The sequence below is a fragment of the Leucoraja erinacea genome, chromosome 10 (genome assembly GCF_028641065.1).
Source record: "Leucoraja erinacea ecotype New England chromosome 10, Leri_hhj_1, whole genome shotgun sequence".
NCBI lineage: Eukaryota > Metazoa > Chordata > Chondrichthyes > Rajiformes > Rajidae > Leucoraja > Leucoraja erinaceus.
The window spans coordinates 25,616,317-25,630,300 of NC_073386.1; the positions used below are offsets into that span (position 1 = coordinate 25,616,317).

At 37.5% G+C, this 13,984-nt stretch overlaps 1 protein-coding gene across 6 annotated transcripts in view; it reads left to right on the plus strand.

The window, feature by feature from the left end:
- LOC129700934 (ras-related protein Rab-3B-like) overlaps nucleotides 1-13,984 on the plus strand; it is an 86,053-nt gene that overhangs the window by 9,160 nt on the left and 62,909 nt on the right. For 3 of the 6 annotated variants that reach the window (XM_055641768.1, XM_055641770.1, XM_055641769.1), the window contains one exon: nucleotides 188-271. In XM_055641768.1, the coding sequence (XP_055497743.1) occupies nucleotides 188-271 (84 nt within the window). Of the gene's footprint in view, nucleotides 1-187; nucleotides 272-1,776; nucleotides 6,769-6,866; nucleotides 7,634-13,984 lie in introns of those variants that run through there. The other 3 variants (XM_055641772.1, XM_055641774.1, XM_055641771.1) reach the window with 3 other exon arrangements.

The window sequence follows — 13,984 nt, forward strand, 5'->3', positions numbered from 1 at the left end:
AAAGTGCTCCTTTCTGAAATCTGGTAGATTTCCTTCTCCATGCAGCTGGTTTGGGGGGTGTTTTCTTTGACGAGTTGCTAATGTAATCAAATTCAACCAAGAAATTATTCTATGTTTGGCATATTGATATCAACAAGTTGTGAATTTCTTTTCAATTTATTTCATTTTGCTGTTGGTTACATTGCAGATTCTAAAGGTAATGTTCATCCTGAGATCATTAATCAACAGGGAAATCCCAAATACAAATACTTCTACACATCCGCTGACCAAGGTGAGTGAGAAGCCAGTATTGAATTATTTCGTTGAGTTGCTTCTTTCTTCAGCCCTCTCGTCTTTGATCTTTGTAGTTGTTCGCTTTATTGAACTTGCATTCAAGATTGAAAAGTATACCTGGCTGCTTGCTTTAGATGACCATTTGTTGGAGGATAGAGTGAATATAAATAAAGACTTGATGTAGATGCTTTGTCTCATTCAGATCTGGCCGATCAAATAAATACTTATTTATTGTTGGGTCATCTTTAATCTCAGAGTTAAACCTGAGCCATTTTGAACATTCTCTTTACCTTAATTTAATGTTTTTTGTGTACGGCGTGTTTAAAACGATGTAAATCCTTGAATCTATCAGTCAACGCCTGTATACGTCATTTGATGCAGTGATTTTCTGGAATGAAACTATATGATTCGTGAAGTCTTAACAAAATAAGTGCTTGCAGGTAGCTTGAGTGTTTCTCTTTTTGGTAATATGGGTCCAGAAAGAAAAGTACTCTAGTTGTAATGCCATTGGCCAGCTAGAGATTTGTACATTCTTGAGTGCTGCTCTGTGATTGTTTTGGATGAGTTATAATTCAATCAAAAGAAACACAAACTGGACAGGTTTATTCAATTGTCCAAACAAAATTCAGCACTGATTTGCATTATGTTCTATGGGTTCCAGGCTGAATCGTGTAACCCAAAAGGAGTTGCTGAAAACTTTTCTAATGGAAAGGAGCAAAAATCAGTTTGCCGTTCACATCCCACAATGTCACTTCCAAATCAAAAGCGGAACTGACCTGCATATGTCACCGATGAATTATCTCATTGTATCAACTGCTGTGATTACTTGTATTCTCTTGAATCAGTTGACATATCTCGGCTTATGTCATGGTGTGGTTAAAACACAAAGTTTGCCACAGTTTAATCAGCTGTGTCAGGTCTGACCTGGCACAAGTTTAGATGGGTAGTTCAGCAAGAAATTCTGCAGGATTCCAGCAAGGCCGGATGCCACTGTTCGATTCCATGGGGAGGCCAATAATGGAGTAAGTGTACTGATAGGTTCTTCTGGATCAGTCACCAAGTTCATCTTTGATAGTGCATCTCTGAGACTTAATGGTGTTTCATTATTTGCACACCAGCAGTTCTGATATTTATTTCAAGAATCTGTATAAACCAGTCCCATCAAAATGTATTAGGAAATCAGATATTTAAAATGTCATTCCCATCAAAATGTATATTTTTCACTGGTCTTTAAATTGAGACCTTCCAAAGTTCTTCAAACTGGGTCATTTGATGAAAGGAGAATTTTCAGAAAATGTATATGGCTCTCATTTGGGTTAGCGATAAAAGTAATATGTTCTTGGATTTTATTACTTGCGGTAATGTTTTTTTTTAATCTGGTCTTTCACCAACTTCTTTAAAACACATGCATTTTGTCGCCATTTAGTGGCGTCTGCTATGAAGGAAGCCCAGGATAAGCTGACTGGAGATGTGGCGACAGAACATCGACATACAGATGAATTTTGAGTTGACCAGCCACTGGCATCTGTACATTGTTGGACAAAGGGGGAATGTTAAACTTATCCAACATTTGCTGATTTATTATTGTGATATTATTTGAAGATTTTTTTACTTGCTGATCTTTAGAACCAGAGTAAATCTAGAGGATTTTCTTGAATTTTTACATCTTTGTGCAGATCTTGAGTTTCTAAAAAATACTGTTAAAGGGATGGCATTAATATTAATATGAGTGGATTAATACCCATATTCTGATTGTATTCTAATGTAATTCTAAATAATATTACAGAAATATAATTTTTTCGTAGGTCAAGAAAAATTGATGTCTAAAACTCATTGTTTAGTGCAATAACTCTGCTGTTGTAATATTTGTTATAACATTATGTTTTTTCCATGGATTGACAATGCCTTCCACCTTACTAGAGGTAAATCCTTGGCAAATATTACCAGCACAATTCTTTCACTAATCTGGTGAACTTTTAGATTCTTTTCTGAAGCTACATATTCTGAAGTATAAAGTATTTCCTATGACTTTGCTAAAACTCAGTAAATGATAATTTGAGCTGTATATAGTGGGTGTATTAGAGTATAATTCTGAATAATGTGTTTTGAAACAAAGATTAGGGTTTAAGAAAATTGAAGATATGATTTTCAATTCCTGAATTCAGTTCTTGTATTGCTGTAGTTCTTGGACTTTAGCCATGCTGTTCTAACTTTAAAAATACTTAATGCATTTGTCTTAAACCCCAACCTCTGTTTAGCTTTGGTTCCAAAGATAGTCTAGTTATTTGCTGAACTAGTGTGGTCTTGGAATTTGACTACGAACTGGGGATTCTGGCATTTGTAATCATGAGGATATATTTTGGTTTGGGACTCCTGCAGAAAGGAAACCTAATGTTTGGTAAACAGAGGGGAAGAGGTGGAATATGCATAACGGTTTTCTGGTGGATTTTGGATTCTGCTAGCACTGAGTGAAAGGAAAAATGAAGTCTGAGATCTTATGGGGAAATTAGACTTGGAGGGGGGGGTGGGTTAGAGAATAGACGGACGGATTGTAATTTATAATTTTCCATTTTATCAAATGGGCCTGATCCACTGATAAAATATTGTACTGGATCATGTTACATTATAGCATATATATTTTGTGAGGATCATGTGGAATTATTCTTGACAACTTGGAGACCTCCCAATATAAGTATATTTCTGAATTAAAAAGATTTTGTGATTTCTAATGACATGGCAGTCCTAAATGTCCAAGGAGCTCTATAAAAGTAACTAGTTTTAATGTAGCTCCACCTATCTGGAAGTGGATCAAAAGTATCTGAGTATCATTTAAGGCTACTTATTTTGCATAGCTTTAGCTAGTCAAAGTTTGATCCTAGGACTGATCCTGAGTGCCAAGAAATTGGTTAAGAAAAAGTATTTCCAATATTTTATCAGTTTAGTAGAGTCCACATGGGGCCATGTCAGAATATTGTTTTTCTATATTTCCTCATGTACATCCTATTTCCTAACAGCAAAGCATGTAATGTGGAACACATGTGACATGGTCTATCATGAAAACTGCAAGAATGAAGGTCTAATCAAAGAGCCAATGTAATATCTGAACTGTTTTAAACTATTTAATATCCGGTCTTGTCTTAAAACCAAATCAGATGGTCTTGTAACACTAAGCTTTTTCTGTATGAAGGGATTTCTTGACGATATAATGGTGCAGTGTAAATATATTTGTATTTTCTCATTTTTTATACATCTTTTGGAATGCAAAATATAAATCTGAAAGAAGTTGTTTGCTATATATCTATCTTCATAAACTAGAACAGTATACTGTAGGAACAGGGCCTTTGGCCCTCAAAGTCTGTCCCAACTGCAATACCAAATTAAACCAACCCCATCTGCCTGCACATGGTCCATATTCCTCTATACCCTGCCTGCTCATGTGCATGTCTAAATGCCTTATAAATGCTTCGAGTTTGGAATGATTTGTTTCCAAACAACTTGACTCAGTCACTTGGATTAGAGGGCACATGCTTAAGATGAAAGGGGGGACATTTAAACGCGACCTGAAGAGCAACATTTTCTCACAAAGGATGGTGTATGCATGGATTGAGCTGCCAGAGGAAGTGTAAAGGTGGGTACATTTAAGAGTCAGTTGGACAAATACCGGGATTGGAGAGTTTGGGAGGGATATGGGCCTGCCGCAGGCAAGTGGAACACCCTCCGTTAGACAACCTGTTGCTGTGCTGTGTAGCTCAATTGTGCAGATTTTGAATTCATCTATCGTAAGGTATTGCTGCACATTATGAAATAATAGCTATTTAAGTTTAATTGAATAGTATTGGAATTTAGAATTCAAACAAAACTAATTATTTGTCTTCTAGTTTAGGATTATTTTCAATAAAACGTTACTGATCCACTATGACCATGGTTGCTAAAATAAAGCATAATTAAGGAATATAAAGGTGCAGACTATTTTCGAAATGGGGAGAGAATCCAGAAACCAAAGGGACTTGGGAGTAATAGTGCAGGATTCCCAAAAAGTTAATCTGCAAGTCGAATCGGTAGTAAAGAAAGCAAACGTAATGCTAGCATTTATTTTGAGAGGGCTTGTATACAAAAACAGGAATGTAATGCTGAGGCTCTAAGGCAATAGTCAGGCCGCATTTGGAATATTGCGTGCAATTTTGGGCACCGTATCTGAGGAAGGATGTGCTGGCTCTGGAGAGGGTCCACCGGAGGTTTACAAGAATGATCCCAGGAATGAGTTGGTTAACATATGATGAGCATTTGACGGCACTGGGCCTGTACTTGCTGGAGTTTAGAAGGATGAGTGGGCACCTCATTGAAACGTACAGAATAGTGAAAGGCTTGGATAGAGTGAATGTGGAGAGGATGTTTCCACTAATTGGAGAATCTAAGACTAGAGGTCATTGCCTCAGAATTAAAGGACATTCTTTTAGGTAGGAGATGAGGAATTTCTTTAGTCCGAGGGTGGCGAGTCTGTGCAATATTTTGACAAAGAAGGCTGAGGAGGCCAAGTCTGGGTATTTTTACGGCAGAGATGGATAGATTCTTGATTAGTAGAATTGCCACGTTATGGGGAGAAGGCAGGAGAATGGGGTTAGGAGGGAGAGATAGATCAGACACGATTGTATGGCAGAGTAGACTTGAGCCGAATGGCCTAATTCTGCTCCTATGACTTATGATCATGATATCACCGGATATTACCCCTCAAAGTAGGGATGATATCCAACAATTTATTTTAACTTTCTCTAGTCTCTAGCAATTGATGGATTGCATAAAGGAATCTGCTGTGTTTAAAATTAGACAATAGGTGCAGGAGTAGGTCATTCAGCCCTTCGAGCCAGCACTTTCTTCATTTGGCTTTACCAAGATAACTTTATTATACTTTAAGAGAACATGAGAAATATGAGCATAGGTTGATCATTTTCCATCCAATTTGATCACAGCCGATCTCATTTCCTGCCTGCTTCCCCATAAACCTGGATTCCTCTTTAGTGCCAACACGTAAACAGTTATCTTACAATTTTTACTTTATTTACCTTTAGAACTGTAACTCTTTTGCACAAACCCAAAGGTGCTGTCGGCTCTCCAGTATCTCACTCGGAATTCACATCAGGAATAGTGAATAAGTCTAGGCTGCTTTTGGAGAGCATCTCAATTGTTCCTGGTCCCAATAAATACCTCTAATTTCCCTCTCCCCTGATTCAGTCCAAGGAAGGGTCTTGACACGAAACGTCGCCTATTACTTTTCTCCAGAGGTGCTGTCTGATCTGCTGAGTTACTCCAGCATTTTGTGTTTATCTTCCCAATAAATACCCTATTGTTTGCAAATCCTAATATAAATTTTCCATCTGCCCTGATTATTATATAGACTTGTTTTCATGCTGCAAAGGGTTATTGAGTTTACATTTTCATTCCTTGACTTAGCTGGGCGAGAGTGATTCTATATTACTTTTGTTATCCCTTGTTTCACAGTTGTGAAGGAATATTACAGAATTAACATTAGCGGAGGCACTTTTTCAAAATGGTAAGCTGCCATCTTGTGGCATACTGTGCTGGAATAATTGATTTGCAGATTTTCATTAAAATTTACTTATCTGGATAAAAGTCTATCTTTGAGTAAGTTATAGGGGGAGGAGGTTGCAAATGATGGATATCTGGGTAGTAAAGATTGATGATAAAATAGTATATTCTATATGGTGTTATTATTGTCTTCCTGGCACTTGTTTACTGTACAGCTCAGGGAATTTGGGTATGTGTAATAGATTACTAAACAGTGATCTGTCACGTGAATAAGGAGGATCTTTTTAAGGTGGTTTTTGTATCAAACGCCTTGTATTGCATGGACTTCCCACTTCACTGGTTACCAAGACGAATTAAATGTTTGGAGTTAAAATAATAAAATGTTACAACAGATTGTCTTACAAAATTCTTTAATTGAACATTTTTTTATTTTTTCAGAGGTACTAAGTTGCATTCAGGTAAAATGTGTGGAACAATACAAAAGGGTGTCATTTGAAAGATTCAATGTATAATGGCATTAGAAAAGTCAAAGCAGGAAATGTAAATAACTTTGATTAAGATGTGACTGCAGTAAATGGACCATAAATTGTACGCAATTGTCATTTTCTTGATTAAAGATGAGTTGTAATGCGATTAGTGGCGTGTACCAGTCCGAGAACAGGTTGCCTTCATTTGGTTTATTCCATTGCTAAAGTAAATTTAAGGAGTGACATAATAAAGGTGTATTTATTTATTCATTGTTCAGAATCTGGGTGTGGCAGACAGTCGGCTTTCTCGCCCATCCTCCGATGCTTTTGAGCTGAGTAGCTATTTGTTTTGGTATTTAAGAGTCAGCCACATTAGTGAGTCACCTGTTGACTCGACTGTATTAGGGTGGCTGATTAGCAGTCCTTAAAGCCATTTGGAAACCGCACGAGTTTTCGTAATAATCTGGTGTTTCTGTGGTCAGCGGTAGGTCTTGCTCTTTAAAAGTCAACAATTTGTTTTGGTTGCAACATCAGTGGGATTTGAATCAGGTCTTTAGATTTGACAAGGTAAATGCAGAAAAAAACATTTTCTCCGATTGAAGCAAAAATACTACAGGTGTGAGAAATCTGAAAGGAGAACATAAAAATGGCGACAACACTCGGAGGAGTGATTGACCTGAAATATTTTCTCATTTTAAATAATGTTTTAAAGTTTAAAATTAAAATTGAGGGTTTACTTTTGATGGGGACGCACTGCCTTCGTTAAAGATAGTAGAAATTGAAAACTTTCTGCCATGGCAAAGTGGAAAGTAGGATAATTAAATTTCAAAACTAAGAACATCAAATTTGAGACTCATGCGGGTAACAGAGAGTGACCCGTTGCAATGTTTGATTCCAAGACGTCTTTAATCATGAATATAAAAGCCGACTATCATGGACACGATGCAGATCAAAGTTTATCAGTTCAACGCTTTAAAGTGTAGGTTGGTAAGGTTAATGCTAGTAACCTGACGTTCTTTGCGTGCTTAAAATTAAAAAAAAACATGCACGCTGTCGTCAAGGGCGGGGATACGTTTCTCTTCCCCGCCTGACGTCCTTCATCTCATCTGCCCAAGCAGAGCAACGAGATTCCTGGATCTTGTTGGAATACTCTCACTAACTGAAAGGTGCAACGACTCTTCTCACCGTCTACTTGAAAGGTTTATAGCTGAACTTAACCACTGTGGAATCGACCTGGTAGTTTCATGTACGTGGCCGTCAAACCTTGAATAAAAATTACTTTTGCCATATTTTGACGTATCCGGTTTTATCCAGCTATTTTAGAAAAACCGAGCAGGTCAGCGCATTAGGTGAGTGTCTCAGTTATTCTCACACCTTTGGAAAGGGCATGTTTAATTTTCCACCTGTTCGGCTAAGTCGTGCACCACTATAGTTTGTGTGTCTAATTTCCCACGCAGCTGATCTTGCCTTTGTTTTATCTTTTCGGATTGCGAAGTATTTTGTTTTGAACAGCTGACCTCTTATGCTAATTGTTATTTTTCCATGTTATCTCGAGAGTCATTTTCAGAGCGGTCTTGCGTTGTACATCAGGATCGCGGCGAATTTTTGCGATCGGTCTCCTCCACATGTTCAGCGGCAGCTCGCGTCGTGCATGCACACGAATCGCCAATTGGATTACAAAACATTTTATTTTGGTTTGAGATACTTTCCGGAGTAAACAACATGTTTTTTTTTTTTACAAGGCGACAGTTTAAATTGGTTTAAATGGTCAAGTAAGATGATTTATCATAATTGCATTGAACACGCTGTGAACACGCCCGAAACGTTGCCTATTTCCTTCGCTCCATAGATGTTGCTGCACCCGCTGAGTTTCTCCAGCTTTTTTGTGTACCGTGGAAAAACACCTGTTTTTTGAGTAAAAAAAGCTCACGCGGTGCAATCTGGTGTTACATCGTTTACTTACTCGCTAAACATTAACAGTTTTGCAAGTAGATTTGCAGTAACTGACCTATATTTGCCATTGGGCAGAAAAAAATCGTCCCATCCAATCCCTAAAGGTACTTAACATCAATCAGTCTTATGCCTTTGTCATGTCATTTAGTAGACTTAGCGGTAGTGACTGCGATGATGACTATTGGAAAATTATTCGTGTGCGCGGGTACTTTCAGCTTTGTGCACCATGTGACGGACAAGTCTTGAGGGATTTAGAATAGTAGTGAATTGGGACAAATATATATTTTTAAACAGTTTATTTTGAAAGAAACGTTTTTGGAGGTATACAAAATACTGTCTTTTTTCTACTGCAAGAATTGCAGATCGAGTCTACTGTAAGAACTGCAAGTCGCGGCTTTTCCTATTCCTGGAATAGGAAAAGCCGCTACTTTTTCAGTCACTCTCTTGCTCCTCACAGAAGTACGTGTTGATTTGTGGGGCTGGTAGATATTTTTAGTTCAGAAATATCCCTTTTAAAACCTGAGGATATAAAATCTCGCTGCCTAGTAGTAGTAAGTTTAGAAGGTAACCTAAATAATAGGAAAACGCATATTTTCAAAATAGACAGATTTTTTAATTAAAAAAAAAAGATAAACATTGTTTTCCAATTAACGATCTTTGATCCTTTAAGATTTAATTTCCCCATTGTTGATTGCTGTTTCAGAAAATTCACGGTTTCTTTTTCTTGTTTTTGATATTCAACATGGTTGAGGCAGAAATAGTAATAAAAATTCTATTATGCAGATTGATAGAGAAGAAAGAGGATAAAGTACTGTGAAGCGAGAGGGTGATTATGATTAGAAATATTTTCTGTATGATTGTCACGAACAGATATGGACTGGTCAAACCTCTATGTATTTCAACTACTTGGAACCATGTAAATGCCACTTGGCTCCTCAAGCTTGCTTTATTTAAGATAATGTATTGTTACCTTATTGTAACCACAAATCTGCTTTCCAGATTACCCCAATAAACTTTTGCCCTTGTGCCCTAAAAATATCTAATGACTCTACTTCTGTTCCCCTTTGAGGAAAAGACTTTCAAAGTTCAAACTTGCCTACACCCAAGAAAATATATTTTGCATTGTCTCAGTCTTAAAAATAGTTAACATAGTGACCACCCCCACAATTGTAGAATGTCCCCCAAAGGGATACATCTTTTTCCACATCTGCTCCATCAAGACCCATCAGGAAATTGTTTGCTTCAATTTTCCCTTCTCACTCTTGTATCCAGTGGATACAATCATGGCATGTCCAACCTTAATAAAAAGGCATACTTCCCATTACAGGCTTGTTAACCTTAACTGAACTGTTACCAACCTATTTGTACACTTGAATAAAGAGACTAACACTGTTCATGATACTCCTGATATACTGTCGTCTCACTAATGCAACATAAACATAAAACTCATGATTTCTGTTAATTTCTCCATGCAATGAATGAGAACATTATACCTGCCTTTTGCAAATCATGCATAAGGACAGCCCCATGCTTTTGCATCCAAGAGCTTGCAATGTCTCGCTACTTGTATAACATGCTTGTTTGCTATATTTGTCTTGCTAAAATGGACATTTTATATGAACATTTTCATATTTTCCGATTATACTTCATTCATCAGATCTTTGCCCATTGACATGTCTTGTCCTTTTGTCGCTTCAATGTCTAGATTAAATTCTAAGAGACTGGCATTAGTGAACTGGTTGCTGGAATTTATGTCATTAAATTCTGTATCTCATATTTTAACAGTAAATCCACAGACCTGTATTCTGCGTTTGAATGTGAATTAATCCACAGGGATATTTGATTTGGGGGATATATGAAGCAGAAGCAATTTTCTGAAATCTGGGCCAAATTAAATCATGTATAGTAAGTGTGGAATGACTCGTCAGGCATTTCTGATTTTCATTTAAAGTGGAGGTAAGAAATCTCAGATTGTAAAATGGTGAATAGTGCTGGATAATAGTATTACAATTAAAAAAAATTACAATTAAATGTACTGGAAAATATCAAAGAGACTGGCGTGAATTGATTTATCTCGCCAACCTGAAGAAAACTTTTGAAGCAATGGTCAGCTGTTGTATCAGAATGATTTAGGAATTTATTGATGGAAAACAATTTGAAAGTAGAGAAAGTTTAAGTTTTTTGTGTAGCAAGGAACTGCAGTTGCTGGTTTAAACTGAAGGTAGACACAAAATGCTGGAGTAACCCAGCGGGACAGGCAGCATCTCTGGAGAGAAGGAATGGGTGACATCTCGTTTTTTTTCATTGGACTTTGCTGGATATACAGGAATTCTCCCTTTAATTCTCCCTTCTTTCACCTAAGGAAGCTGGCGAAGGTGAAGCCCATTCTCGAGCGGCAGCATTTTGAGACAGTAATCCATGACTTTATTACATCCAGGCTGGATTACTGTAACGCGCTCTATTTTGGTGTTGCTCGTTCTTCATGGAAAACAATTTCAGAATGCTGTGCTCGCCTTTTAACAGGGAGAGAAAGTTCGCCAAGTTTTTTGGTAGGTGCACTTTCGGGTTCATTTTAAGTTACTGTTATTTGTTTTTAAAGTCTGAATGGTTTACCTCTCTGAGCTGCTCCAACACTCCTGAAGGTCAGCTGGTCAGACTCCAAAGGTCTATGCTCAGGGGGTAGAGCCTTCTCTGCGGGCACAGGCCGCTGCAGCAGGCCCCCTCACTGTCCATCTTCAAATCCAGTGTTAAAACGCATTTGTACGCCCTGGCTTTTGACCATGCCTGAGGCTTTGCTTCTGTTCGTGGTGTTTTTGATGTTTCTTTATTTTACATGTCTTTTCCTACTATTTCTTTTGATTGTTATTTTTGGTGTGTATTAACTTTTTTGTCAATGATTAGTGATGTACAGCACTTTGTTGCAGCTATGTTTGTTTTTTAAAGTGCTCTATAAATAAAATTATTATTATTATTAAATTATTATTATGAAATGGGGGGTTTCTAACAAGAAAACCCATGTCAATTTAGCTTCCTCTTAAGAACTATTCTAAAGCAAAGAGTTTCTAATTGAAATTATTGACATAAATACATTTTAACCCGGTAAATTTACAATCATTGTATGATAATTGTTGTGTGGGTGCTAGGCTGGGTTTTTTGATCTTGTACAAAATGATGGCATCATCTTGGCTCAATATTGCTCTCGAAATTTAATGAACTCTGTGGTGTGATCTCTGGATGTTGGTTGCTGCAAAGCTTCAATTTAAGGGATTTCTGATGTACTGCAACAATGATATCAAACTGTTCAAGGATCATGAAAGAATTTTCAGACGGCAAGCTTGGAAGAAAAAAAATCAAACTTAAAAAGAGACTTAGTTGCAACCAAATATACTTTTTCTGTTTGGTCAGATTTTTTTTTTAAAAGGGGGTTTTAGGCAATTGGAGTAGTGACTGAACTATATGGCTGGTTTCAAAAGATAATTAAGAGTGGATCACTTTGGAATTAACCTCGTTTCTGGATCACCTATCCAGGTCTGAGACTTAGACGCTTGTTCTGTAATTTTAAGATTCCAGGGTCGCGCCCCCTGGTTAGAGACCGACTTCGGGAGCTCCAAGCCGCAGGAGCTTTGTTCGCCCCGACGCGGGAGCTTCGATCGTCCCACTGTGAGGGCTTCGACCGTCGGCTGTGGAAGCTTCGATTGCCCCGAGAATAAAAAGTGAAGAAGATTACACTTTATTGCTTCCATCACAGTGAGGAGTGTGGGGAATCCGCTGTGGTGGATGTCTATGTTAAATTTTATGTAGTTGTGTGTCTTGTTGCTTATTTTAGTATGGCTGTATGGTAATTCGAATATCACTGTACCTTAATTGGTACATGTGACAATAAAAAAAACATTGAAATCTTTGAAAATGAACTACTGTATTGTTATCAGTTTGCTGAGCAGTAATTAAAGCATCATTAAGTATTTCATATTCCTGCAACAAATTGCAGGGTTTTTTTTTGAAGTTACTTAATGACAAGATAAATATGTTTTAATTTGCCTGACAGCACAGACTCTTTATAAGTACTGAAATGCAGTTAGCAAATGTGGAATTTGTATGTCAACTTACACATGCTCAGATATCTCATTGTCAGTTTGCGACATGAAGATGACAAGTAAAGATTTGGTGCAATGTGGGGGAACATGTTTAATCAGAATTAACAGGACTGAAACAAGCATTTTCCACTGATCCTGTTGCATGAAGATTCCAGCCCAGGGACCATGTTGGGCCTGAAATCGAGATCTAGATCCAGATACTGGGGATAAAGATACAGATTCATCAACATAAAACAATGTTGATGGGTGAAAACCAATTATTGCTCTGTAATACTGGGGTTCAATACTGGTGGTCACCAATTGCTATAAAACAGGTACAGTATTGGTAACACATCTGCAAGATGGAAAGAAGTACTGGAGATTTGTTGAATGAAGCTGCTAGGGGCATTGAGGAGGCAACAGTACGGTGGGAAGGGGGCAATGGACAAAGCCAGATAGAATTGATGGCCCAGCAAGAATTGTGGCATGGAACGTTTAAATTTGATTAAAAGTATCAATAGCTACATTTAAAATAAAACCTGCCTTAAGTAGATTGGATTATGAGTGTAGCAAATAGTTGTGCACAACTTCTGCATCACATTTGAGCCTTTTCTCTAACATCTTCAGTTTATCAATTGCATTCAATATTTTGAAACAATCTTAAGATTTTCCATCTATGTCCATAATATCTAATCGTAGCCCCTGAATGTAGGGAAATTTCACTTTTATTGTGGAGGTTATAGCAATGGACAGTGGCTCATAAGGTTTCTTCATTAGTCTTATTCTTAATAACTCAAGTTATCGAAATTTTCTTTGTCATAGAGATTATTTTCTTTAAAAGGGGTACTTATCCTTGAACAGAGAATTGTAGATTTTATTTTTTGTCAATGTTCAAATAAGGCTTTTTGCTGTGGTAGATGTGGTCAGAATTACTAAAAACTAGATAATTTCTCATTTTAGCTCATGAAATTAAGCACAGTAAAAGACCCTAAACGTCGAGATGAAAATGAATAGTAAGCCTAATTTTAAAGTAGCAACCATACCCAAAGTTGTTAATACCTTTCCCTGACAGACAAGTCCACCAGGTCAATGAATGCATTTCAGTCCAGTTGACACTACAAAGTTAATGTCTACTTGAACGAATGGCAGGATTTGGATTTGTAACTCATAGGACCCAAGAGAGATGTTTCTGATCTTTTCACCATTGGATTTGATAAAGGGAAGACCTGTTTGTTAAATGTCAAAATACATTTTAAATGGCTAAAAACTGAATAAATGAAAAGGTATATTAGAGAATTTGGATTTTATTTTATGAGATTATCATACTGAAGGGTGACAAAACAATGCTAAATAGGTAGACGCAAAATGCTGGAGTAACTTAGCGGGACAGGCAGCATCTCCGGAGAGAAGCGATGGGAGACGTTTCGGGTCGAGACCCTTCTTCAGACTGATGTCAGGGGAGGGGGCGGGACAAAGATACATTGTAGTCGAAGACAGTAAGACTAGTGGGAGAAATGGGAAGGGGATGGAGAGAGAAAGCAACAGCTATCTGAAGTTAGAGAAGTCAATGTTCATACCGCTGGGGTGTAAACTACCCAAGCGAAATATGAGGTGCTGTTCGTCCAATTTGCGCTGGACCTCACTCTGACAATGGAGGAGGCCCAGGATAGAAAG